Source organism: Takifugu flavidus, chromosome 17, assembly GCF_003711565.1.
Source record: "Takifugu flavidus isolate HTHZ2018 chromosome 17, ASM371156v2, whole genome shotgun sequence".
In the NCBI taxonomy this organism is placed as follows: Eukaryota; Metazoa; Chordata; class Actinopteri; order Tetraodontiformes; family Tetraodontidae; genus Takifugu; species Takifugu flavidus.
The window spans coordinates 7,005,378-7,032,671 of NC_079536.1; the positions used below are offsets into that span (position 1 = coordinate 7,005,378).

Below are 27,294 nucleotides of genomic sequence, written 5' to 3' on the forward strand. Positions count from 1 at the left end.
ATCACATGACACTCGTAGGCCAGCAGGCTTCCCATCACAAATCTGGTGCACAGACAGTCTAACAGATATCTGATCTTTGAGCTATTTCAATGGTTAGAAAAACAACCTTTTGCTTAATTTCTCTTTAAAGGTTTAAGAGCAGAGCATCATTTCCAGTCATCTTGCCTTGCGCCGCTCCCCGTTAAAGCCTCTCCATTGTTCTGCTTTCTTAACGATGTAGCTCAGTTCCTCAATGGACACTTCAAGGTCTTGAGGTGTGAAGTAAGTACCCTCTTTGGCTGTGAGCCGCTGAAAGACGTCCAGCATGCGGCCATCATTGTGGAATCTGGAAGGTGAGGCGTGAGACAGGAGAGTGAAAGTGTGAGGGAGCAGTAACTTGGGATGGTGCCAGTTTCTGCCCAATAAGGGTCTCATGAGCTCCTGTCAGGAGCAAACGAACAACAAGGAAAACAAACAAACAAACAAGCACCTAGCAACCAGGATCATATTCTCTCCTGTCATATGGGCTAGTTTCTCTTCAACAGGTCAAATTCCAATGATCCCGGCTTGCTGAAAGAACACATGAACCTTTTTTATTGATTACACAAAGCACGTTTGCAGTGTGAGTGTAATATATCAATTCTCACACAATGAAAGAGAAAAAAGAATCAAACAAATTGGCCTCCGAGTGGGAACGCTTTGTTAACGCAAGCTAACTCTAGCGCTGTCTGCGTATGCCTGTGCGGTTGTTTATCTGTTAATGTGTGGGAGTCCGATCCCGGGATCCTCTTCAGTGGTAAAGTCGAGCTTCAAAGATGGCAGATGCAACTGACGCGCTGTTTGCAGATGTGTCTGGAGAGACCAGCCTGAGTCACATGGAATCGTTTGGCACAGCAGAAGGGGTATTGATTCATACCTCCAGATGAGCTCACATCACCAAAGTGTTAGTTTTCTTTTGCCACACATGGGTGCACGCAGCCAAACCCTAAAAAAAGATCCACCGTGTCTGTAAACAAATGCTTTGGCTGGCCATCAAAACCAGGAGACCTTGTGCCCTTCCATGGAGATTGTAGCCTGTCAGAGGGTAATCAACTCTCAAATAAAACCAACATCAAGGAGAGCGGGAATTATACAAGAAGCTGGTAAAGAGCTTTGAACTCAGCATCATTCCCCATCGCTCCTGGGAGAAGGAATGTTTGTAGAATCTTGACCTCAGACACAAGAATAGCATGGATTCATTTTCACCCTACATTTGAATTGTGCTTCTCATTCATTTATGCGGTCTGTCTCTGGGAGGAATTAACCAGCTTTGAATCTTTTTGCTTTAAAACCGACTCGTTCCCGCACTGTCGGAAGTGCCCTGACTTATATCTGAGATGTGACCTTGATGATGAGGTTTTTCTCATTTTTTTCCCCCTCATTTTTTTCTTCTTTAGCGAAGAGGTCAGCTTAAGGACGTGTTGAAACTTATAGAAAATATCCATGGTGATCTCTCATAGCAACATTGTCAGCTAAAAAGTGGAATGTAATCTGTTATTTGATCATATGTATAATCTCTGCAATCTTTTACAAAATGCTAAATAGCTGACCAAGCCATAGAGCTGATGGTTTTATCTAAGCACTTTGTATGCATTAGTATCTAGCTTATATTTGGTCACACAACAATGGGCGAATTCATGATTGTGGATATTTATTATCTATCTATTTATGGATATCTGAAAACATGTTTTGATGAGTAGTTGTACAGGCAATGACATGGAGAGATATGGTCGTCATAGCTACCCAGTGTCTATTTCCACACTAGATAAGACTTTTTGGAAAAAGGGACATGTTTGATTAGAATTATGTATTAACTCATGTGTGCACGTGAACTGCTGTGCAGTCGACGCCTTTCCATACACAACTTCATAACGAAAACTGAACCTCCGCCTGACCCTTGTGATTTTTGTGGGACTGCAATATCATCAACATCACGAATGTGTTTGGTTTTAAAGAGATGTAAAACACATTGCTGATGCATTTTCTTAAACCAGTGAATTAAAGCTGCCTAAAATGTAATTTAAAAAGGATAAGAGTCCATTCTATCTATACATATAGCCCGAGGGAATTTTTTAGAAATAGGTCACGCTCTATGTCAGAGCCCCTTCCTTACAGCCAATAGGAAACTGTAACCCATAAAATTATCAGCCTTGCTTCAGCCTCCTGGCCTACATTCAATACAAACCCGCGTGGCGCTTGAGTGGCAGAAGTCATTATTCCCTGCTGCTGTTTTAATATTGTCCATTTAGCCAGAGCCCGATAAGCGCACCACTTACTGAAATTAGATGGCACCCTTTCCTTGCCCGCCAATCTCAAACTGATTAATTCAATAAAGGTTTTCTTACATTTTCAGCCCTTAATGGAATTTGGTCTTGTATTAGGGTAGGACAAACACCTTGGCTGAATACTTTTACATTATGCAATAAGCCTACCCTTCTACTCTTTTGCTCCATGTTGCAAAAAAAAAGAAAAAGATTTGTCTATTGTTAAAAAAGTGTAAAAGTCATCCTTTAAACTTGGAATTTGTAGGCAGCAGTGAGTGTTTTAGCCTGCTGGCAGTGTCAGTTACAATAATGTCTGAAGACAAGATGAAATGCAAAGTTTGATTTAAAGACTGGTGGGGAACTGCTTTGGTTTGCTGTCAATGCTGAGAGTTGCATTCTGTAGTTTTGACTTTATAAAAATATATATATACTGTATATACTTTGGAAAATAAAAGGAGGCTCAGTAGACATATCTTAAAATTGTTCCAGGTGCAAAATCATAACAACCCTTATATATGGATGACCTCAATCTGCAACACACACATACACCATACACACACTCACACACACACGTCTTTACACATACAGTATATCTGTGTGAAAGCTGCAGTGATAGCAACCATGAAAAACATTCAGCCTAATCGGATCATGTAAAGGGGGTTACGTGTTCATGCTATATCAAAACACATCAACTTTCCAACCAATTGCGAGGTATGGTTTATGGAAGAGAGGCAGCTGTGCGTACTGCCACATGTGTGTCTGAGTGGAGATGTGTGAGTTTGATGCATAACCACATAAGTAATTCCATGCCACTATAAAATGAAACTGGATTAACTCAGCAGTTGTTTCTATTTTCTGCCATTTTTTCTGTTTCTTTTTCTTTTTAAAAAAAACATTTTCTTCAGACAGATGAGGGAAAAAGATGATGGAAGGGATGGAACATGTCACAAAGCTGCAGGGATGGAAGGTTTGGGGTTATTTCTGAACAGATGCTGGAGTGTAGAAAGCTCATGTGAGCCACAATGTTTCAGAAAAGTGTCTTTAAGTTTGGTAAAATCTCGCCAGAGGCATAAAACGCCAATTTGAGTTGTGTTCTATTCTTTATGGCCTGTTTTGAGCACCAGGATGGTCAGATGTGAAACCCCAAATCAATATTAACTGTAACCAAAATCAGCTGTATTGCTTTTTCCTTCCTTCTGACAGAGTACAGTAGATCGAAACACTGACTTCTAACGATATAAAATTTATTCGCTTGATAAATCCTTCTAAAGTTCTGAGGTTGTAACGCAAACAGTACAATCCCAATATACGGAATAGATGGGGTCATTTATGTATCTCACCTTAGGATGTAAATGAAGAGGATGGTGCCAGAGAGCAGGAAAAGGACAGCATAGAGGAAAAGAGTGATCATCACTCCGGAGACGCCTGATTGGTCAATGCGGTAGAAGTGCCAGTAAAGCTTAGCTGCATCACCCACTGGTGTCTCAGGACTGTAGACAAGATGCTAAAGGGACACATGAGGCATACATTTGACTTAAATGCCTTCATTAGCTGTTTATATTACAACAAAAACAGACATTATTTCTGGCTTACTGTATCACTGTCAAATTCCACCCTACCACCAAAAACCACCTTTTTTGATTGAATCCACGGTCTCTTTGCCAAGATAAAGTGAACTCCTATTTAAAGAGTCCAAGTTATTTTTAAGTGACTTACCCCAAGGACGGCGTCCACTGCAAAGACTGCCAGGGGGTCGAGGACTGTCCACACTCCCTGAGCCATGATAAACTTTGACGTGAAGGAAGGAAGTGAGCCAAATATCTGTTGACAGCCCCATCTGATCAGAACCAGCAGGAACGTTACTGCGTTCAAGGTCAGGGGACCCACCATCACCATCGCCAGCTCCTCCCGGGTGTGAAGCAAAGAACTCTGATATACAATGTCCACAGTGTGTGCGTGAAACTGGAATCTGGTAGGAGAGGCAGCACAAATGGTGGATGAGTGTGAAGTGTGTGCCTGTGTCAATACGTATTGGTTCTCATCTGTGATTGAACTCAAGGACGGCTGCTTGTCCATCACATGTCATCAGAGTGATGACTTTAATGTGCGGGTAAATAGCAACTGATGTCTTAACAGCGCAATCGGATATAATTTAAAAGTTAAGCCAAACCAAAGCGTCAAAAACACACCTGATGCCCTTCAAACGGAAATCTGAGAGCTCCTCCTGGATTCTGCTTTTGCCAGTTAGAGCGTTTACAACAAGCCTCATGAGTTTCTTAATCTTCCCATCAGTCAGGAGGAGGTAAAACCAGTGGCAGCAGAGGAGAGGTCCAGTGTTTCCTCATTAGTTTCCATTTGATTTGCTCCAAAAGCCAAGCATTCAGATCCTGTCCATTAATTTGACAGGGGAGCTTCATTGGTCTTATTTCTGAGGCAAATCTGCTCACACACAATTCCCCAAAAGTGTTTTTTTTTTCAGTGTGAAGAATACCACATCAATGACCACTGCACTTACGGGGAGCTTGATGTTGTACGGTTAACACTCGACACGTGTTTTCCCTTTAGAAACTTCAGTTATGTGTCATTCGGTGGATAAGAGGAATATCTAATCAATCCTGGTGTCTACATCAGATCAGATGCAGTTTCTCTTGAAATGTTTTGGAATGTCCAAACTGCTTTTGGACAAGACAAACTCATCTGACTGAATGTGAATGGTCATTAAGTGCTAAGAAAAGGGGGAACATCCTATTCCGATTCAATTAAATCAATCCTGAACCAATGTTATATGTGTTGCATGTTTTGAGACTCTTTAAGGAAGTAACGCTGCATAAAAAGTAACAACAAACCAAGACAGGACACCCCATAAATAAATAAACACCAGAGTGGCCTGTTGCCCGTGGTGATGATTATCGGTAAGAAGGGCAAAAAAAGATATAGAGGGAGGGGCCTGTCATCAGCCTGGCGCTCTGTGTCCCCCTCTTTCATTCTCTGTCTCTCTCCTTTGCCTGCTTCTGGAAATGGGATCTTTGCTCGGAGGGAGCGAAGCTGAATCGGACATGCGGAAGTTGTCATCCAGTGTTGATGCCCTTGTTTTCTTTTCTTTTCTACTTCCCATGACCTCCCCGCCCTCTTCTTCTCTCTCTCTTCTTGCCTTCTTTGATCAATTTTCAGTAATAATGTGCATACGCTCCTGCCGCTGCACTGAAACTGTGCGTGGATGCGTGTGTGGAGCAGCTTTGTTCCATTCTGATGCAGTGAATTGGGATTGAACAGTGGTGTGGTCTCTTATTGCTCCCTGTTATTAATGTAGCATATCAAATCATAACAAAAAATCACATGTATAATGAAAAAGGGATTTCTCAACATGATGTGGGCGTATCCGGGGTGCCTGCATGTGCGTGTGTGTGTGGGTGTGTGAGAACATTTCTCAAGATACATGAAGGACTGTGAATGCTGTACCGCCTTAATAACGGTTTACCACACTCACACTTCATGTGTTTGTGCACATGTGCATGTTGCCTGTGAGTGCATGTTTGCCCAACAGTATATGTGTCTGCCCTCCACGTTGAAGGATTTAGCACCCTGCGTGTGTGCATGTGTATCATGCATTTGTGGCAATATCAAAGGCAGCAAACTCACTTGTTGACAGGAACTGCTATGGCCTGGAGGTAGAGCCACTGGCTGCAGTAATGCAGGTAGAGCCTCACAAACCACATCAAAGCCAGCAGCGCTATAATGAGGCCGAGCTGCCGAACACAGCCACGCCAGTTCCCGCGCGGTCCTCGTTGCCGTAACAACGGCAGGCCCAGCTCAGAAGGCAGCATGCGGCGAGCCAAACGCATTCGCTCAAACAGGTGTAAGGCAGAGGAGCCACATCCAGGCGGTGTCGGTCTGTTTAGACGCAAAAGAAACAGAAATGCCGCTGGTATCATTTGCAATTTATTCGTACTTTTGGACAGTAAAGCAGGATCGTGACACTCCAATACGCCTCCACTTTTACTTCAGATTCATCATTTAGCTGCATATCAGGTGTAAATCAGTTAATACTTTGCTTCTGAATGCAACATTTTCCTGATGCGGTATTCAAATTGACACACATTCACACAAGCACTCTAATCTACTCTAACACACATTTTCACACAAACAGATCTGAATCCCTTCCAGCAGTGCTCAGCTTTCCTCCACACCTCTGTGCCGCCCTTTGTCAGGCCTGCTCAGCTATTCCCTTTCATATACAGGGCACAGATGGAACAGAAGAGAGGCAAGCTAAAGAAGCAGTGCAAAATAAATGCTACTATATGTGGTTAGCAGGCCTGCATTGAAAAAGTAACACATAAGGCCACGAAAAAGCCTCTCCTTAATGAGTATGCATAGTTATACCTACAGACAAGCATTTATTAAAGCTTAACTTGTCTACACAATCAAATGCTGACGGCCCCCCATTAACTGGCATGCATTATATCCAGGCTAAAGTGGATGTGGTTAGTGCTATAGTTCAGATTACAGAGTGTGACTTAAGGCCTTTGCCTGTGGACATCCTTGAATTTCAGCACTGTCTCCCAGAGTACAGTTCGAATTCACTTTGTAGTGTGTGTCTAGGGAAAACGATGCACTGCCTAAAGCCGCAAAAACAGAAAAAAAAGGGAAACAAACCACAGAATCAGTAGTATTGCTCCCCCGACTCCAGATAATTAAGCTAGGCTCACATCAAAATTCAGGATTGTGTTGTTTCCTGCAGTGTATCAGTGATGAAGATGGTTTTTGTTTCTCACAAAAAAGGGGTTATTGTCGCATTTACATGAGATTAGAGGGCTCTCTGAAGCGTTAAAGCTCTATTTAAAGTTATCAGGTTTATTATGCGCACAAGAGTGATGGACTAGCAAACAACACACAGGGGAGGAGACGGCAGTCATTGAAAAAACTGCTCAGTCAGCAGTCAGAGCTGATTAATATTCAAAGTGTGGCTGTAATAAACTGGAGAGAAGAGCAAAAACCAGTGAGTCATCTACAGGTCAGCTCTGCGAGAGATTTTGTATAGAAAATATACATTTCCTGTGTGAGGTCAGTGACATGTGCTGTACATACAAAGGAATCCATTACAGCTGGAACTGTAATGCTCATATTTATTACTCTTTGAAACTACCTTATTTATGAGGAAGTGACGCACGGAGTATATTCATGGACACTGTTTAGTGTAGTGTTTTTGTTTCTTCCCTTGATCTTTAAAGGACCCATTTATAGTAACATGCACTCAAATGTGTGCAGTCTCACTGTCAAAGATGACAAGTTGTAAAGTAAAAAAAAAATCTGTTTATTTTTTATTTTTTATGATATAGCCAAGAAAGTTTGCTTTCTCCGGGCCTGCAAAAGTGGAATTATACAAGAGACGAAAAAACTGTGTGTCACAGGCAAGATGTTCTCCTGTCAAGTGGCATTAAAGTAAAACGGCAAATCCAACCTGACGCTCGTCTTTCATATAATGAAGATATTGATGATGCATGAAAGAGGAATATTTTTAGACATGTTCTTGTGGCGGCCTCTTCCACAGAAGGCTGATAACATGATGTGAAATCTGTTATCGCCACTGAATTGATTTCATTATGGCACCTCCAATTACAAAAGTAGAATGTGGGCTTGGGAGAGGCAGGAGGGGTAGATGGGGGGGTGGGGGTGATGTTGGGGAGGGGATTTGGGCCTTTTTATCTTGCAGGCACGCAGGATGTTTCATTGCAATATCACAGCATCTTCCCTGAATGGCTAATATCATGTGGCGTTGCAGCCCAGAGAAGAAAAGAACCATTTCAACAGGCATGTATTGCCACTTGATGCCATATTTTAATTGCAATTTATATTATTCGGTGAAATCTGGGCCAGGAGCTGTCGGCTCATTTTCAGCTCATATGTTCGCTTTGAGTTCCAAAGTCACCAAAGCTCAAGGGCGCGCCCCCCCCCCTCCCGGAAACATGCCATTGTGTACCTAACCCTGGACATCACAGCATCTCTTCAGATCAGGTGGGAATGCGGTGAGTTTTCCCAGAATGGATCAGGTTAAGTAGACAGCATGAAAATACAGAGGGACAAAACAAAGTAATGGTTAATGAGGGGTGGGGGAGGTCCTGGGGGTGGCAAATAGGTTTTATATTTTAAGTAGGAGGTTTAGGATGAGAATGCTCCAGGGCTGAAGGTAACCCTCCAACAATGCTGCGATGGCTTAAAGACTCCAGTCTGAGGCCACTCAATGCCGTCATTTTAAGGATTAAGTTATTTTCTGTCCCTTCTTCATATTTGGGCCACAGGCATCCTTCATAACTGCACTAAAAACAGGGATCTCTCCCCAAATAAAGGCCGACTGGTGGAAAAGTGTGTGAAAACAGATAGATCAGAGTGGCAGATACCATTATTGTTTGGTGAGTGCTGTGGTGATTATGGGATGGTGATTATATTGGGTGTCAAGAAGCAGAAATGAAGATATCACATCTTTGTTTGCATAGCTGGGATTTGATCCAGTTTTCCAAGACGTCCTGAAAGACACTGAGAATGCATGATGTGCTGGGAATGGCCCTCATATAAAGGGACCTGTAAGTACGGCTGTTGAGCTGTTGAGTCATCTTTGATATCATCTTTAACGAACTCACACTTGCATTGATGAGAACCCAGCAAACCCAAAACATTGCCGTTCCTGTTTTATCAGCATCAATTATCATTATCACTCTACCACGGAAAAGTAGACAAAAATAGAACTTTGGCAGCAGAATGATGCCAAAGAAGGGACAGGGAGCTAACTGATTATTACTGCTGCTATTACTACTATTAATTCTATTATTACTTATTTTTATAGGACATTCTTTCCTTCTCTGTCTTTCTCACTTTCTAACACACAGGCACACAAGTCGCAAACAGCAACACACACACACAGACACACACACACAAACACACGCACAAACACACACTTACACACACACATACGTAGGGGTCCAATAGCACTTTGTTAGGACAGATTCAGAACCTGAAATAATCCAATATGGGATTCAATGAGAAACTTAAATAGAGATATACAGTAGTTTTAGTAGTAGATTGGAATATATAACAAGCACAACAAAGTGCTTTGGTAATTACTATCATCCTATAGTCTTCTTATTTTAATCAGTTATCCATCATCAAAAGAACCTGTGTGCTGTTGAAATCAAATCACATTAAAAGCATGGCTCATAATCTCGCTGGCAAAGAAGGTGTGAAGGAAAAGATGATCAGAAGTAATTTGTTGAGCCTCCACAGAGACACTGGAGAGCTCCTCTGACTGGAGCTTGTCCTTCATGGGTGTGGCCCTTCCACAGAGGACGTGACTGAGCGAGAGGGGATTAAAACCGTCAGCTCTGGGTGCAGCTGTATACCTTTTAATGCGCATTCCTTTAGGCTCTGCATTAAAGACAAATCATTAAACAAAAGGCCTCAGCAGTGTGGAACAGGTTGTTTCGTTCTCTATTGGGGTAGGAAGGAATGACTGAATCTGCTGTTCATTGATGCACACTCCCTTATTATTGCATCAACAACTGTCTGCAGAAGAGCTATGTATTTATCTATTTGTTAAAGGTGTGCAGCAAGGGTTGTTACATGGACCTGGACAGGTCCTCCAGAAGATTAATTCAGGATACAAATGGATTTGACCTTGGCTCCTGACTTGTGGACAATATCAGCATAACGATGCAGCTGGAAGGAGACGGAGGAAAGAGCCTGAAATGAAGTCAGACGGATCCGCAGCAAAGAGAAAATACTTCTAATAACGGATGAGGGGAGTGTGTGACATGAGCCATGACACAGGGACACACATCCGTCCCTCTGTCCACCATCCATCCATCCATCCATCCATCCATCCATCCATCCATCCATCCATCCATCCATCCATCCATCCATCTTATACAGCTTGATTTTCCCTCAACAGAATCATAAGTTACACATATATGTATATACATCTGTGTGTGTGTGTGTGTGTGTGTGTGTGTGTGTGTGTGTGTGCCAGTGCTGCTGATTCCTAAATCTTGCAATTGACTTGCAATTGGTATTATTTGCAGCCTGTCAGTTGTGATATTCCAGCCACCTCAGTGATGTTTGACTACAAGCTCATATTTATTTGCACAGAACTCTGCACATTAGCGTGTGTTTGTACTGCAGTCCATTAGCTTACATGCATGTACATGTAAAAATTCCTTTAGTACTCTCAGGGAGACGTTTGTTTTCTTCTGCCATCAATTCCACATCTTTGCATCAGTGTGGGGAGCAAGTGATTACAGAATGAAAGAGGGGAGAGGAAGTGAGGAAGTGTCACCTCTGGCACACACAAATTCTCAGGCACAAATCAAAGTCAATCACTCATACACTCCCACATATAGTTCCTGTCACAATCCCCCCCTCACCGACTCCCTCTTTCCCCTTCTTACGTGTCTGTGGGAAACATTCATTTGAGGCAGACCACCAATGGGACTACAGTCGGCTCTGACTGACACCCACATCACTGCACATTAACCAATCACACAGCAACATTGGCCTGTCGGGGAGCTGACAGCTGTGATTTCCATAAAGGAAGCAACGTGTTGATTGTGTGTGTGTGTGTGTGTGTGTGTCTGTGTGTGTGTGTGTGTGTGTGTGTGTGTGCGCCTGAGAGATCCAGAGTGACCCGGGGCACGTCTGGCCACAGAAAACCCAACATATGCATTCGGGCCAAGGTAGCCAGGGGCCTCTATTTCACACACCCATGCGTGCACTTGCACATGGACACACACACAGAGACAAATTCTTGCCCCCTCAATGCAGAATAGAGCTCTGGAAAGCACCCGAGACCCAGGGGTGAACAAGACTGCCATCTCCGCCCACCTCTACTACCAGCATTACATCAGAATTTATTGACCCCTGTGCTGAGTTGAGGTTTGGAGCCGCAACAGGCAGAAGATTGACAGCCTGAAACTAAGTGTTATTTCAGGTGTTTTTCTCTTGTGCCTGGGACCAAAGACCTGAAGCCTGTTCTCCAGCAGAGGCTCCCACCTCCCACATGGAAGTCAAGAATGTCTTATGATCTTGTGTAATTAGCACTCCAAACAAAAGCACATGAACGACTCTTCACTGCTGATCAGGACACTGGAGTGTGTGGCTGTACACACTGGAACAGATGGTGGGAGCAGAAAGATGGAGACACGCAGGGAGTGAATGCTCTGATAAGCTCAGTTGGGGGAAATGGGCGGAGAGGATTGTTGGTCCCCAACGAGGCGAGCTAACTGGGGGAAATTAGGTCAGTGTGTTCACGCCGACTCCACAACAAGAACAGACAGCGCACTTGTGTGCATGTTTTTGCTGGTGCACGTACAGTGTCAGGCTGCACTGCGGTGGTAACAGAGTGCAGGTCTGTTTGGCCTGTTTGCGTGTGTGCTTGGCCTGGTTTAATACAGGTGACAATTGTCATTAGGAATTCTTTTCATAACAAAGTTTGATGAATCAAAATAATAAGCTTTATCTACTCGGACACCCCGTCCCTTAAATTTGCTCTTTTCATCAATCAAATAATTGAAACAGAAAGCTGGGATGTAAATATTCATAACATCAGATCAAGTAACAAAATAGTTCAGAAAATGATAATAACAAACAAAAAAAACCCCATAAAAGTTGAGTGACGTTTTATCCCCAGACGTCTGGCGTCTTTAGGAATAAAAGCTTTGGGGATGCTGGAGTCCCTTCTAGAGTCACTGGTTCTCTGGAGGACGCGGACGCTCTTCTCTTCTAGCTCCCACCCAGTTCTGTCTTCTCTGGCTCCCTTTCCGTCTCCTGATCAGGACAAGTCACACATACTATAATTGATATGAGATTTGGGGGGTATATTTCAATGTAATTAGAATCTTGATAATTGGACTAATTAGATCTAATTGCTATGTGAGGATGACTTTGATTAAAACAGGTTTCTCTGCTCAAAAAGGGAAAAAAAAACATTTTGGGTGACAGTGTTGAGACAAGATGCAAAATTGGTCAGTTGACGAAGTTCTGAGCTCGCCAAAGCAACAAGAGGTGGGCCATACATCTAACCATACATCACTAATGCAGCGGAATAAATGGTGCCATAGTCCTGGAGTTTCCGGTGTCGTGTTTTGGTTCTCTCTCCCTGTTCTCCCTTCCTTTGGTCCCCCCTCATTAGAGTCACCTGGGCAGGGGACTGGGGGGAGCAGCTGGACCAACTGCAGCCAGTCTCTCTTGAAAAGGCCACCGTTGTTTCCCTCATGTGCCAGCCAAGGTGTTACGGGCTGTGCCAGCAGTAGAACCAGTAGTGTCTCCACCCCACCCCCACCCCCACCACCCCAACAGAATGTGCACTCATCTCACACTTTTTCAGCCCTTTTCAGTGCTTTTTGCATCACCTTTTTGTACTTTGCAGTTTTGTGTTTTTTTATTTTATTTAACTTGCTGATCAACTCACTTTCATTGACTTGATTTTCTAGCTGCTGGAGGTCGTCCCTCCGGCTGGACAGACCCTTCTCACATTGCGCCATAAGAAATAATAAAGGTGACCCTTAAACTTAGTGGTTTACAGATGTATGTAACATGTATGTTAAATCTGGCAACCTAACAGAACTCCATCTCCGTGCTATTTTAAATCAAGCTGCTCCCTTTATGTGTATCAAAATGATCACATAAGTCGGGTGACCTGCTCGGTACTTACAAACGTATGGCTAGTGCACATACTGTCGAGCTGGATACGCTGTTTCGGTGCATTGCTTTACATTTATTTAATTTTGTAAATAAAGTGTTTCTGTCAGGGGCATTCTGGAAATGAATGCATTGTGTTAAAAATTTCATGTGATGCCTTCTAACTCAATCTTTGTTTCTAAGCGTTTTACTCAATAATACATGAGCGACGGATTTGCACATTTGCGTTGGGACGCCCCATAAAAACCTCCGCGAGTTCCGTCTCTGGTGGCTCAATAGATGGCAGTAATATCCCTCAATCGCTGCAGTATGAATCTTCATCCACATCAAATCTGCGCACGTGCAGATGTCTTCGCACACATGCACATTCCAGCCCGCACGAATTAAAATAAACCCACAATTACGGCACTAAATAAAATAAATAGTGAACAATCCCTTTTGTCTACATCGCTGACAGTCCTCCAGACGTGTGCAGACTGCAGTGGGAGACAGGAGGGAGGTTCGGACATTCCGAAGGCCAACACTGCCACCTTATCTTTCTAATGCTCTGATTAGGCACGGGGCAACAAGGCAGCCTTCAGCTCAGATATACCGTAATGTGTGCACGTAAAGAGATGAATTCAATGCGGGAAACCATTGAGACTTCTGCTCAGTACACTGTGCACCTATAACCAAACCCGGCGACTGCTCAGAGCTAGAAAAAAAAAAGGGGCAGCAATATGAATAATTGTGAAAACCATTTAATTATCTCCCTTTGTGTGCAGCCTGCCTGAGTTCAGTGTTCATTTTGCGTTCGCGCTCCCTCAAGATAGTCCCTGTGTCGTCATTTGTTGGCAGGATACACTGGTAATCATTTGAATTCCCTCAGTATGTTCAGAAGATGTCAGGGAGTAGTCTCTGATCTTGTTTAATATGTGACCAGCAGCTATAAATTACCAACTCCCAGAAATGAGGAAACATGGGTACTTTTAAATCTCCAGGGAAGACTAACTCTATCTCCCTCTGTCTCCCTCTCTCACCCACATAGACTCTTCCCCAAGTCTGCATCTGTGTGCATTAATTTCCTCTCCTTAATTTCTTTGACATGCAAACAAAAACAAATACCTTTGACTTTTTCTGTTGAAAGAGCTATTTTGCTTGCAGCCTATATGATGCTCTGTGGGCACTTTGTGACACACCTTGTTCTTTCAACACATTCAGACCAGGGCGTTTGAAATTCTTCTATTTCATGCAACTCTATTTTCTCATTAAAATCAAATGCTCTAAGCCACAAAAAGAGAGGCCAACACATTTTTTCTAAAATGCCTCTGTTGCAAGAGGTTGTGCAGCAGCAAACATGCAGACTTGAAGGGAAAAACGTGGCTCAGCTGCATGAAAATAAAGCTCGCCCGACATAGCTTAATTGTGTTGCATTGAAATCTTTACATACACTCCATAGTTTTAGACTTCTGAGTTGGGGAATGTCTAAAAGTTCTCTTGACATTTTTAATTGATTCATTTTTCTTGCTTGAAGCCTCTTTTTTATGACTTGTTGGCAAATGACTACGGAGCAAAAAAACAAAATTAGAGTGACGGCTCAATCTGGGATTCTCCTCGAAAACCGTGCGTATACTGAGTGTATAACTATTCTAGCTGTACAGGAGGCCCATTTGCTTGTCAGCATCTATCTCTGTGAGATAAACTAGTTGTCATCTACATGTTTATTGGTTTTTTCTTTACATCTGAGCTGTGCAAATCTCAGAGTAATGAGTGGAGAGGCTTACTGTAGGGAGAACGTATACTCCTCCATCTCCTCTACGGAGAGGTTCTCTGTCGAAGGCTGCATCTTGTGTTTGTCTGCCTGCCGAGGCGCCGCGCTGCTGCCGCTCATTCTGGGTCCGCAGCTATTTGTCTTCTTGATTGGCTTCTTCTGTGAGGAGCAGAAATCAGGGGGAACACACGCGGATGTCATTTGTAATCAAAGCAGGAAACAGGCTTCTGAATTTATCTTGGGGGATGCACACGGTGACAGTGACAGCGTGCGTGACACTTTGGAGTCTCTCCTTTATCTCAAGCGTGCCTCAAATTGACATCAGACAAGAGCGGCGGCAAAATCGCATACGGCACACCATCATTCAAGTTGAGTTCATTTGGGAAACATGGCGGAAGGGTTAAATATGTGATATTTGGGCAGCTGGCACTGTTTTTTTTTTTCCTCTTTTATACAAGTCACTCACTGTCATAGTCATAAACACAGTAAGATGCAGTTAGGAAGTGAGGTTTTAAATATTTCACCAAGCTACTTGGGAGCAGATGATATTTGTTAAGCCGCCAACATGTTAATGGCTTGCTTTCCCTGCCCTGTCAGCCCCGCCTGGGTTGCCCTTAGGTGGGCTTATTGCCTTCCTGCTTGAAGTTGTGAAATACTCACTGATGTATGCTAATGAGATCCACAGTTGGAAAAAAGCAACCCTTGTCATTCTTCCGCTCCTGTCTCACTCCATCTCACCCCATTTCTTTTTTTTAATCCACATCCCCCCCTCTGTCTCTCCCTCTGAGATAAACTAGGCACAGGAAGTAGTAAATGGGCATGGCCCCATAAAAGCTCCATTCCTTTTCATAGGGCAATCTTTGCCAAAGCAAGTTTGGATTCTAGAGTGATGATCACAATAAAAAGGTGGAAAGGAGCAGGAAAGCAAGCACAGGCGGGAGCAGGAGATATATAAACCCCAATGTTCTCCAGTGTCTCCCTACAATAAATTTAATGCAATACCTTAAGAGGGTTTTTTCGTATAGTGCCGGATTCGTGCCCTATGGGCAAAGTGGTCGCCTAGAGAAAATTCATTTTAATTAGGCCTGCACTACAGGTTGAGGGGGTGAAATCTGATCCCTGGCGCTCTGACAGGGGAGCAGGTTGAAGATCACATCAATTAATCACAAGACAACTTGGTTGCAAACCATAACGTCTGGCTTATTTTTAGCAGATAGGGTGGACACTAATAATTGTCTTTATAGATGAATACAATCTGTCATCAAACTCATTTTTGAGGTGCATTTAATCTTTAGACACAGAAGGATGAGGCTGGGAGACAGAGACAGTATCTACTGCACGAGTGTGATGGTTGGAATTATGTTCCCAAGTTTCAAAATGAACATCCCATCCACAAAAGGCCGAAACAGAGGCGCAATAGCAGCGTCAGACTGGGAAGCCGCAACGCCAGATCAGCACACAAAGTAATTTAATAATTAGCACTCTACAGTATGGCAGGTAACACACAAGCTTCGATTCATTTTGCTCCGTAGTCCTCCGTAGCGCTGGAAGAGGCGTCTTTGGAACGATCTGGTAGAAAAAAAAATTCTGGCTGGCTTTGCTGATTTCACAGAATTTGAGCTACTTTGGCTTGTCAAGCACATCAAAACTGGCTTTGAAGGCTGAAAAATACCTTTTAGTGTGAAATGTATTTTGACAAATGTCAGATAATAAGCCAGGGAGGTGTGTGAAAGGGCTGCAAAGAACGGCAGGAAGGGAAGGAAGAGAGAAAGCAAGAAGGTGCCTATTTCAAGGGTTAGGGAAGACTCGAATCACAGTGTTACCTTGTAGTGAATCGCACCCTCTGCTTTCTCCTGGAATGGATCGCTCTTTTCTCCTGGGTTCCTACAAATGGCTCCCAAGGAAGAATTCTTCCCTGCATTTCAAAGATGAGTGCAGAAACATAAGTCTGTGTGTGTGTGTGTGTGTGTGTGTGTGTGTGTGTGTGTGTGTGTGTGTGTGTATACAGCATATGTATCACAGTTCACAGGTGCATGGTTGCTTTCTTCTGCAAACCACAACTGGTCATGGAGGATGTTTAACAGATATTTAGATGTCAAAATGTGGATAGCATTATTGAAAGCAACAAAAGTGGTCGAATGTTTCTTCATCACCTGGTCAAAGTACTTTTTTCCTTACATGAAGACACTGCATGATGTTTTTCTACTCTCGCAGCTTCTATAGTTTGTCCATTTGCTACATGGTGACAACTGAAGTCATTTCTGTCTGCAACAGTCAGTGCAGAGCCTTTGCATGCAATTAAAAAAGAATAATAGTTTTTTTTTTCAAAGGTAAAAATGACATTAATAACCTTGCCATTGATTTTATCTTTAAAAAATGACTTTTCAAGATTTTTTAATGCAACGTCTTCCCCCTCTTTCCTCTCTCCCTCGCTCTCTTTTTTTGTAATTTAAATGAGCCGCCAGATGTGTGTCTCATGCTTGAAGAGTCGAAGATCTGCATTATTTAGCATATTAACATTCACAGAATTTAAAAAAGGGTTCCTCCATTGCCTGGAGGTTGCAATTAAGTAAACCTTAGCTTGACACTATATATATCTATATATCTGTGTGTGTGTGTGTGTGTGTGTGTGTGTGTGTGTGTATGTATGTATGCATGTAGTATCTCAGGCTGTGAACCCCCCCTTTGGAACATCTATATGATCTATATAAAAACCTGTGACAACATCAGTTCCTTATGCAGCAGGATTAAATGTAATTGCATGACATCAGAATTCTGACAGCTGTAATGGACTTAAATGGCAGAAAGGGTTAAGGCGCTTTTTAAGGGAGTCAGATTTCATACTAGCGCAGATATCACTTTATATTAATACATTTCTTTTATTTAAATAAATAATTGGTCTTGTTTTCTTGTAATTCTTTGATAAATATGACAGTAGGATGATACGCTGCATCCTACTGGGAGAAATGGGGAGAAATGCATGATCATTAAAGGAATGGGTGCTGTTTTAAATATACCAAGCACTGATAGTTACTTGCTCGTGTTTACTGTGTGGTGTAGAGTCAGCACTTTTATGTGTATGTGCTCACACGAACGCCACAGATTTGGATTTAATTTCTTAAAGGACCAAACCACACACAAACTCTCCAGCAAGACTGACTTACTGGAACCAGGATAACGGAGGCAGCCTCGACAGCTAACAGCTATGTCTGTGAACTGCCATAACTCCAGCCTCCCCCGGCCACTCAAGGCCAGCAACAAACTCTTTGTTATCAACCTGTGCTCTGAGCTATGTTTCTGCAAGTGCACATGCACACGTATGCCTTGCATGTGGGGAAGGATGGGGGGGGGACTTATAAACAAGTATGCTAATACGTTTAGTAAAAATAAGAGTTATAGTCCACAACAGCTTAACTCAACACTTGTTTTCGCTCTCACACACAAAAAAGGCCACAGCAAGAAAAAAGCCCGAGGCCCATGATGCTGTCGAGACCCCCATCAATGTGTTAGCAGTGAGAGGCAGCCGGGCTACGATGGCTGTCCTTGCGTACCAAGGCCTCACGGCCGGTCCAAAGTTACTGCGGGATCGAAGGTCATCGACTGGAGCATTACCCCCGAGTCCATGTCATGATTTATGCTAATGTTGCTAAGATACTGTGAGCATTTGGTGCCACTTCAGACAACAGTTTATTTGCCTGTATTGAATTTCAATGGCGGTTCCAGACGCTCTGTGCATAGCAATGAGGATACATTCCTACACCGAAGAGTTTTTCCTCACTCTTTCTGATAAAGTCAGGCTCTCTTGAAAGTCAAAACTATCTTTATCGTGCTCACCGAAACACACACAAGATTCAGGTGTCTTATCATAAGCAGAGGATTTGGACTGAAGACTGTCACCTATGGGTGTGTTTGTCTCTTCCCATGCTTGTCTCTAGCATTCAGCCCTCTGGGCTTGTTTCCCAACACCTTTTTGCATGAATTTACGTGTGTGTGTCTCTACAACAAAGAGTCCAACCATTTGGAATTTGTACATTATTGAATTAATCAGTGGGATGCAGAGTGGGGCTGATTGACGGGGTGGGGGGGGGGGGGGAGGGGGGGGGGGTGTGATGATGTGATGCTGACGCTAAAGGATACATTTTAAAATTCACCCACTGGTGCTCAAGGGAACGAATGATATGATACATTTGTTTGAGGAAAAACAGGCATAAAATAAAGCTGTGATACAGTTCTGGGGGAATGATCCACATGCCTCTAGCGAGCCACCAAAGGCAATCATGATCCTAATCTAATTAGTCATTTGGGTTCAAACAAACCCATTGTAACTGGATCATTCAGTTAATGTGAAAGGTCACTTAACCCAATGATCAGCCTCGAGGTTGTCGCTACATTACAGCCAAAATCATGGGGCTATCCTTGGACAAGTCAGCTGGGCAAAGTAGAAATATGACTGTCTGACAGCAATGGACTAAAATACATACATGCCAACACATTAATGCTCTCCAGATGCTTCAGTCAAAAGTATTTGGTTTTAAAAGTCAGGTTTTGGATGTGGAATAGATGCAATTCAGGCCATGGCTTCTCTGTGGGGATTCATTCATTAAGGATGAAATTCTACAGATCTTCACTATCACCGTGCGTATGCTATTAGAGTGACATGCGGTTTTATTAGTTTTGATTCTGAGGAAAAATTCTGGTTCTTAAGGAAAGTCATGCAATATTGCACATTAGGAAAAGAGAGGGATGGAATGGGAAAGAAATGTCTCCCATTCCCAGACCTGCGAGAGAACAGACGGACAAGGAATAGTCTGTTCTCCATCTACAGCAAGTATGGGATCTTCATTTGGAGTTGGGCTAAAATTGTCCTTTTTGACAGCATCTGACTGCCATAATTTGGTCCAGAGGTAATGGAAAATGAATGGATCAATGTGTACGTAAAGTGCAAATGTCAGAGTCAAAGGCAGATGGGCGAACACCTCGGTTGCGGTGCTGTACAGGACGCCTTTTGATCTTGTATTTTACTGATGGATCAGGTTCCCTCCCTATCCGCCTCACCTGGCTGCGATAATGTTGCTGTGCAGCCATGTACCGTATGTTATAAAGGCCTGGTACCTTTTTGGCTTGGCGGTAGGACATAAATCTCCCAGAGTGCTTAGTGCTGCTCTCTCTGTCGCTCTCTTTCTGGAAAGGCAAGTCAGTTCTTTGGGGACACTTCCCATGTGGGTGTTAGGATCTCTGTGGGGGGGTCACAGGTCAGTCGGTGGAGGAAGCGACAAGCTGTGAAATGTAAAAGACCAATTTCTTCCACATGTTTCAGCGGTGGGAGAACACTCCCGAGCTGTCAGCTAGCATCACGTTTAAAATGGGCCAGGGTGCTACCCAGCAGACCTGTCACAACTCATTTGTAATTAAAAAGCCTGTGTGATGTTTAAAGCAGAGCACCCCAGAAACTTTTGAGAATTGTTAAATAAAGATGAGCTGTGCGTGCGATAAAAAGGAAAAATGTTGGAAGTATTAATAACAAAGTAGGCTAGCCATTTGCCTTTGTAGTAGATCAATACCAAATGAGGCTGTTGGCCAGGATATTATCTCCTGATCTGCAACTAGGCAGAAACCATTTTTTTCAATAGGGGAATGATTACTTACTGTATACCAGATGTCATTAGCTACCTCTGGACATGGTTACAATTGTAGTATAACTCTGCCTGGACCACCAGATTAGCATGTCTACTATATCAGGGTATAAGTGAATCTGACTAGCATACTAAAATATCCAGTAAGAGAGATGAACATTTCTCACAACCAATTCTTAAATGCAGCAATGATCACTGCAATGTCTGCTGAACTTAGAAAACTCATGGCTGTATTCTCTTTTACTATCATCCAAGTACAAGTTCGCAGGCTAGGTCAAAGTTACACCTTGGACAAAAATTACAGATACACCTCACGAATTAACATAATTGTCTTAAATTTCCTTTCAATCAGTGGAACTATTTTCTACAAAAGGGGGTTTAACCATGGCGGATAGCACTAAGAGCATAAGAGATGGATTTGAGCTACATTAATAAAAACCTCATTTGTCTTTTCAGAGTCAAATCTTTAAATATCTGTGTGTTCTACTTGCAGTGTTAATGGAAAAAAAAGAAACTACAAAGACAAACATGCCAACTTGAATAAAAAGCTTCAAAGATGTCCCGTTTCTTCCTGTTAGCCACTCCCTGGTCAGCTGGGAAGTACTTGTGAGTGACAAGTTTTCTAAGCCCCTTTAGCATTTTAGTCTTCTAAAGACATAAATATACAGCTCTCTTTAATGCCACAATCTTCTAAACATGAGCAAAATAACTGTCTCGTTCATCAACTCCCTTAAGTCTCTTGCAGAGAAAACAATTAGTCGACTGTCATAATGAAGATTGACTAACTAATGGCTACAATAAAATATGTACATGCTGGCAGTGAACCATCTTGCTAATCTCGAATTTATAGCATGAGTAGATGTCATCAGCAGTTCGATTATTATCTGAATTGACTAGGTTATTCTAGACAACCAAATCATTTTCTCCAGGTTCTAATTTATTGTTTCCTGTTGGTATCATTTAACATCTGATGGATCTACCAAATACCAAAAATACTTGCCATAGCTTTATATGGTACTTTCCACATTATTTAATTCATTCTATATTTAAGAGAATATTAATGGGGTCTATGTAAGAAAACAGAGTTAGTTTGATTTGACTTCTGTCTGTCAGAGTCGGCCCAGTGTGTCTACCCAGCCCTGCCCTCAAGCATTCACCTCGACGGAGGAGCGTGACAGCTGAAGTCTGCCACTCTTCCCATCCCAGCGCTGGTGACATTAGGGTGACATTTTCTTCCCACTGTGGCATAGTTGGGGGTTTTTATCATTGAATCCCTACCTGGCAGAAATGAGGAAGAGCAAGCAGAATCAGCTGACAGGTGGGGAGAAGACCCTCGGTGAGAATGGAGCGCAGCCCCTGCTGTGCAGCCTGGGCCAGCATGAGACCGTTGCTGAGTATGACACTGGGTTTGGGGACGAAGTGGCTGAGGAAGGAGCTCAGGATGTGATGATAGCTGGCAATGGCACGGCAGGCTGCCTTGGGGTGGCTCATGGTGGGCCCCAGCTCGGGGCATCGCCAGAGGATGAGAAGGAAGTGCTGATGGAGTTCTGAAATCCTCTGGGTCTGTTGAAGAGGTCATCTTTACCTGGACCAGCGGAGACAGCTGCATGTTAGAGGACTGCACGTGAGCTCAGAGAACATCAATCTTATGTTAACATCATCAGCAGTTGTGTTCATGTCATTCCATTCCATCAGCATTGTTTGTGGGAACGCAGCATGTGTGTGCAATTACACTACAGGTGCTAGTGATCAAGCTGCAGACAAAGCCAGCTATTAGTACTTGTCCTAGTGTGCCATGCCTGACAATGATGGGACTGGTATGAATATTGTATATTCTTCCAGGCTGTGTATTGTCAGATGTGCAAGAATGTGGTTAGTTTCATCCCTCTAAAAAAAAAAGGAACTCTAATGCAAACAACATGCCACAGTCAAAGGGACGAATAAAGAGACAAACACAAGACAGAGATCCGTCCAGGCTTTTAATGCAATTAAGATGTTTACCAATCTAATCAATGCATCAGCTTAAATGCATCCGGGATTGTTGGGCACATACATGGTTCCTATTAGCCCCCATGTCCAAATTTGGTATATTTCTGAAAAGGCTTTTTAATCATAAAAAATGACAAAAAAAAATCATTCCCATCTGCCTGAATTCATCATTATTTTACATTACTCATCTCTCACACACACACACGCACAGACACACACACACACAGTCTCTCCTCTCCCTGATGTAGATGTGTGTTTTTCAGGCACTCATAAATAGTCAGAAAGATTCACAGGAATTTACTATGAAATAGAAGAGAAGCATCTTTGAAAGAGACACGCCGTCAAACGTTAGCAAATCACACACACCCGCACACTAACACACACAAAGACACACCTGGAAATACAGGTTGCACAGCCAGCGGTCTAGATCAGAGGAGATTAGTGCTTCCATTTTCCTAAACTGGTCCATACGTGCGCTGGGCTGCCCTCTGATCAGAGGGGTTTTAAACCTTGGGAAGTGAAATACAAGCAGTGATGTCACTGCCAATTAAAATAGACCGAAAAGAAAGTATAGATGGACAGTTGATGCTTTCCTTTATTTATTATTAAAGGACAGAATAAATTGACCATCACCTTGAGGATACGGGTACATAAAAGGAGCAGATATAAAGAAAATTACGTATTAGAGTATAACTACATTCAAAAAACAGTGTAACACTTAACATTTTAGTGATTACTGTTCCTATGGCTTGGTTTAACTTTTAGGAAATACATGTGTTGCGAACTTTGACACACCTGCCCTGGATGTGACAGAGGTTTGGTCCACAAACAGGAAATGCCCCCCAAGCATGGACCGAGCTGCAGACACGGCTGCTCTGATCCGGTGCAGCGATGAGCTGGAATACCAGGACCGTGGAGGGAACGAGCTCGCAGGCTGCCGGTACGGTCTGGAGACACATCCGAGGCGCCACTCAGGCAAAGTTGAAAGCCCGCAGGCACGTGCACCAACGTATGCACACAAATGCAGATGCAGGGACAGAGCAGACACTTGCTTGCAACCACAAAACCAATGGCAAACAGAAAAAGTGGTTACCAAACCGGACAGAAGCCCCCAGGGAGCCACTTTATTATACATCCTAGACATGCAATCTCTTCTGACTTATTTCCGTGTTCCCTTCATATCCCTCTAAACTGCCATTCTTACCCGTCCAACTCAGCCAATTGCTTGAAACGAGATGTTTGAGTGATAAAGACATCAAAAAAGTTGGTAGACAACACGATTGTATCTGTGATCTGGCAGTTACTGAATGCTCAGTGGTGTGTGAGCACCTTCAGTCCAACGGACGACGTTAACGGACAAGTCGCACCAAGCGAAAAGCCAGCAGCTAACGGCGCGCAAATACGAGCTTATTTAGCCGCAGTAAACTGTTGCTCTTTTGGAATGGAAAATGCAGGTAAAGCTTAAAACATGTCAAATGCGTGACCCCATCCAACCTCGAGATCATCAGCTTTTTCCACACTACTCTTAAATGCTAATGCTCAATCTGAGGGCACGAGGGGCAAAACATGGTCGCGCCTCTTAGATTTGGATGTATTGAAAGTATTTATTTTCAGCCCCTTTGTGTAAGAAATACGCAAACAGGCACCTGCACGTTTACAGTATCTGTTTAAAGTGCCTGTAAGTAGACGGGCGTTGGCGTGTGTGTAGATGGGAAACGTTTCCATCAGGTTTGTGGGACGGCACGATGTGTTTTGGAGGAATCCTCACTTCGTGCCTTTGCTGGTGGAGCTGCTTAAGCCATCAGAAATGTCCTATTTGATCCAAAACAGACCCGTGTTGTCTTGTTTTGAAATAAAGAGCGCATGTGTCCACAAAGGGCTTGTGAGGAGAAAAACAGTGACTATTATTGTGCAAAGATGACTCAGTTCTTCCTCGGTGAGCAACAAAAGATTCAAAGCTTTATGAATTTCCATCTGCGTTGACCAGAAACGTTTGTTCATTCGTTTATTTACATTTCCCCCATTTAATATAACAACTATCAATCATAATATCTCACATATTTCTTTTTTTTTTTTAAGGAGGTATGCTAGACTCAAGCGGTCGCTCACTGGCCAACTTATCCAAGATGTCTCAGACTGAGCGACACTCTTCAATCCCAACCCAGAAATAAGAGACAAAAGGGCCAATGAAATAAGAGAAAGCAGAAAGAGGGCGGAAAGGAAAATAAGCTCCTGGCTTCTTTCTACCATCACTAATTCCTCATTTCCTCTTAGAAGGCACAGCCTTTCTTAAAATCACGCACTATAGTGTGGGCACGAGAGGGAAAACATCCCAGCCAAGCCTCAGACAAAATCAGATCAACAAGGACACCAAAAACAGGTCTGTGTGCACAGCACAGTTAGGCAAGACTGACATTAGCTCTTTAGCTCTTTTTTTCTTTGTTCAACTCTAAATCAGATCCTGGTTTTATATTTAGCTCATGCCAGCCTTCGCCCCATGCTCGATGTGAGCTAGAGACAATATCATCTGAATGAATACTCCCACCAGCACATTGATGCTGTCCACATGTGCTGAACGCTCACGCTAAGGCCTTTAGTGTTGCTATCAGAACACAGAAGCAACCCTTTCTGAGCCTGAACAGAACTCTGTCAGATCAGTAGGGACAGTGGCTTCGGTTTCTGTCTAAAGGTTTTCTTTAAATCTGTCTTGCTTTTTACACATGAGGAGTGAATAAACATAAGCGGACGCCTAATCCACTGGTCAAAATGGATCATTTTAAGATTAGAACCATTTCTATGGTTTTCACTTCAGGATCATCTTCAAGACCAAGCTTAGCTTAGCTTTGCTGTTTAAGCTCAGGTGTTAAGGCACTGAATTTTGCACTGCTTTTGGGCTTCAATTTCATTCCATTACTACTCATCATTCTTCCCTTGATCAGTTAAAATATTTGATTTTGGGTTTGATTTGGATTAAATGTTATTTTTAATGTCACCAGTTGTGGTTTACCTCATGTTGTGATCTTTGGAGAAAAACTTAGAGGCTGGTTATTTTAGAGCCTTCATGTTTCGCTCTAAAACAAAGGTTTCGAGAACCTTTTCACTCCAATAAGTACGGATGGACGGATAGACGGGTGGGTAGACAACTGAATTTCAACTATATCATAACAACACAGCAGCAGGAGCCTTGTTCATGACCGTCCTCACCATCATCAGGCTCTGGTTAATGTTCAGGCCTGTGCTGTAGTAACGGCCGAGATGCTCAACTGGCTGCGTGGACACGGACCACTGGTGCTGACTTCTCTCGCTGTGCGGTGCCACAGCCGGACCCCCCAGACGGCTGTGAAGGCTCATGCTGACCGTGTAGAGGCCTCGGGGTAGCTTGTCTCTCGTGGCTCTTAAGCAACGCAAACGCACCTCCACAGTCTGAGGGGTTGCTTGCTGCTTCTCCTGTAACAACACAGCTCAAAGCTTAAAATTGGATTCAGTTATATCAGTTTAAGTATATTTTAAGACACATACATCTTTTAATAATTGTATTACTGTGGAGAGAACAAAAGTATTGTTTTTTTGTATGACCAAAATTCTATATGTCATTCTTCCTGAGCAGAAAAGTCCATAAGTGCGTTCAAGTGTTGAGCATATGCTGTTACTTGTGTTTGCTCAATGGTAAATTGCTGTCTACTTGTAAACATAAATAGTCCCACAACATTTAGTTTAAGGGGTGAGGTTGTAGTATTGACCAGTGTTGTAAATACTCTGTTATGTTGACGCCTTGTTACCAAACATAGCCATGTTGCATTGCAGTGACTATGTTGTGTGAGGAAGTTCTCTGTACATAAGCTTTGTTTACATAGTGAATGAGTGCTTCCTGACCCCACCTTGTTTTCCACTTTTTAGTCCTTATATACAGTAAGTCTATACCTAAGAAAAATCCAAAATACTGAGCAGGCTTTATACCTATCTCAAATAACAATTTAGGGACTAAGTGTCTTGCTACAGGGTACATCAGTCCTGTCAGTGGTAATCTCATCCATTTTTAACCTTCAGGCTACATCTACCGACTTATTTGCTTATTTGTTTTGGTGTCATTTTTAAGGCTTAAGATGAGCAATAGGCTATAATGGCTAGACAGTTTATTTTCTGAATTAGATATAATGAAGAATAACACATATTCAGTGGCGCCATTTTCTAACTAGCATTAAATAAAAATGCAATCATGCTTAAAAAGAAATGCTACCGACATTGACTGTAGAAGGTTCTTGAGCACTTTTTAGTTCAGGTTGCCTCTTCTCTACCTTGATCAGCAAGAACATAATAAGATGTCTTTAAGATTAATGAACATTCTGTAGATGTGTTTTGGGCCCCCAGAATATGATGGCTGATAATTTTGATGACCCCCCAACTGTAATTCCACTTTGATCAGAGTCTACTTATCTATTACTAATTAACAGATAATGATCCTCAATTATTCAAACCAATCCAATGTTCTCTTCCAATTTACCCCCTCTCTTCCTTATGTACTTTGTCCTCGTACAGCTAACCTAGTCTATCATCCACACAGACAGCATATCCTATATCCTAACCTACCCTACCCTACCCTACCCTACCCCACCCCATCCTACCCTACCCCACCCCACCCTATCCTATCCTATCCTATCCTATCCTATCCTATCCTATCCTATCCTATCCTATCCTATCCTATCCTATCCTATCCTATCCTAACCTAGCCTACCCTATCCTGTTGTATCCTACCCTACCCTAACCCTATATCAACTGCGTGTTACTGGTAGAATTTTGAAAGTTGTTTAGTTGACACACTCCACACATGTACACTTTTATCAAGAGTAGCCAGTGTCTGTGGTGAAGGTGTGTGCTAACCCCTTAATCCTACTCGCCATGTTTGCACATATGTAAAAAAAAAAGAGAGAGAAGAAATGTAAAGCAAAAACACCCAAAA

The 27,294-nt window shown here is 42.8% G+C and overlaps 1 protein-coding gene across 1 annotated transcript; it reads right to left on the bottom strand.

Moving 5' to 3' along the window:
• On the bottom strand, positions 1 to 23,652 carry ofcc1 (orofacial cleft 1 candidate 1). Its single transcript, XM_057013605.1, has 9 exons — positions 23,133 to 23,652; positions 22,732 to 22,846; positions 21,627 to 21,933; positions 16,539 to 16,630; positions 14,729 to 14,874; positions 5,922 to 6,173; positions 3,999 to 4,251; positions 3,623 to 3,786; positions 1 to 325 (listed from the first exon to the last, which is right to left on the bottom strand). The coding sequence occupies exons 1-9, from the start codon at positions 23,294 to 23,296 to the stop codon at positions 157 to 159; spliced, it is 1,662 nt and encodes a 553-aa protein (XP_056869585.1). The 5' UTR covers positions 23,297 to 23,652; the 3' UTR covers positions 1 to 156.
• Between the last annotated feature and the right edge of the window lie 3,642 nt (positions 23,653 to 27,294).

Excerpts from the sequence above, each read along its gene's own strand:
- ofcc1 (XM_057013605.1), bottom strand. The coding sequence starts at position 23,296 with ATGTGTCTCCAGACCGTACCGGCAGCCTGCGAGCTCGTTCCCTCCACG. Across the intron at positions 22,847-23,132 it reads CTCTGTCACATCCAGGGCAG|GTTTAAAACCCCTCTGATCA; the intron begins GTGTGTCAAAGT and ends TCACTTCCCAAG. Across the intron at positions 4,252-5,921 it reads ATAGCAGTTCCTGTCAACAA|ATTCCAGTTTCACGCACACA; the intron begins GTGAGTTTGCTG and ends CTCTCCTACCAG.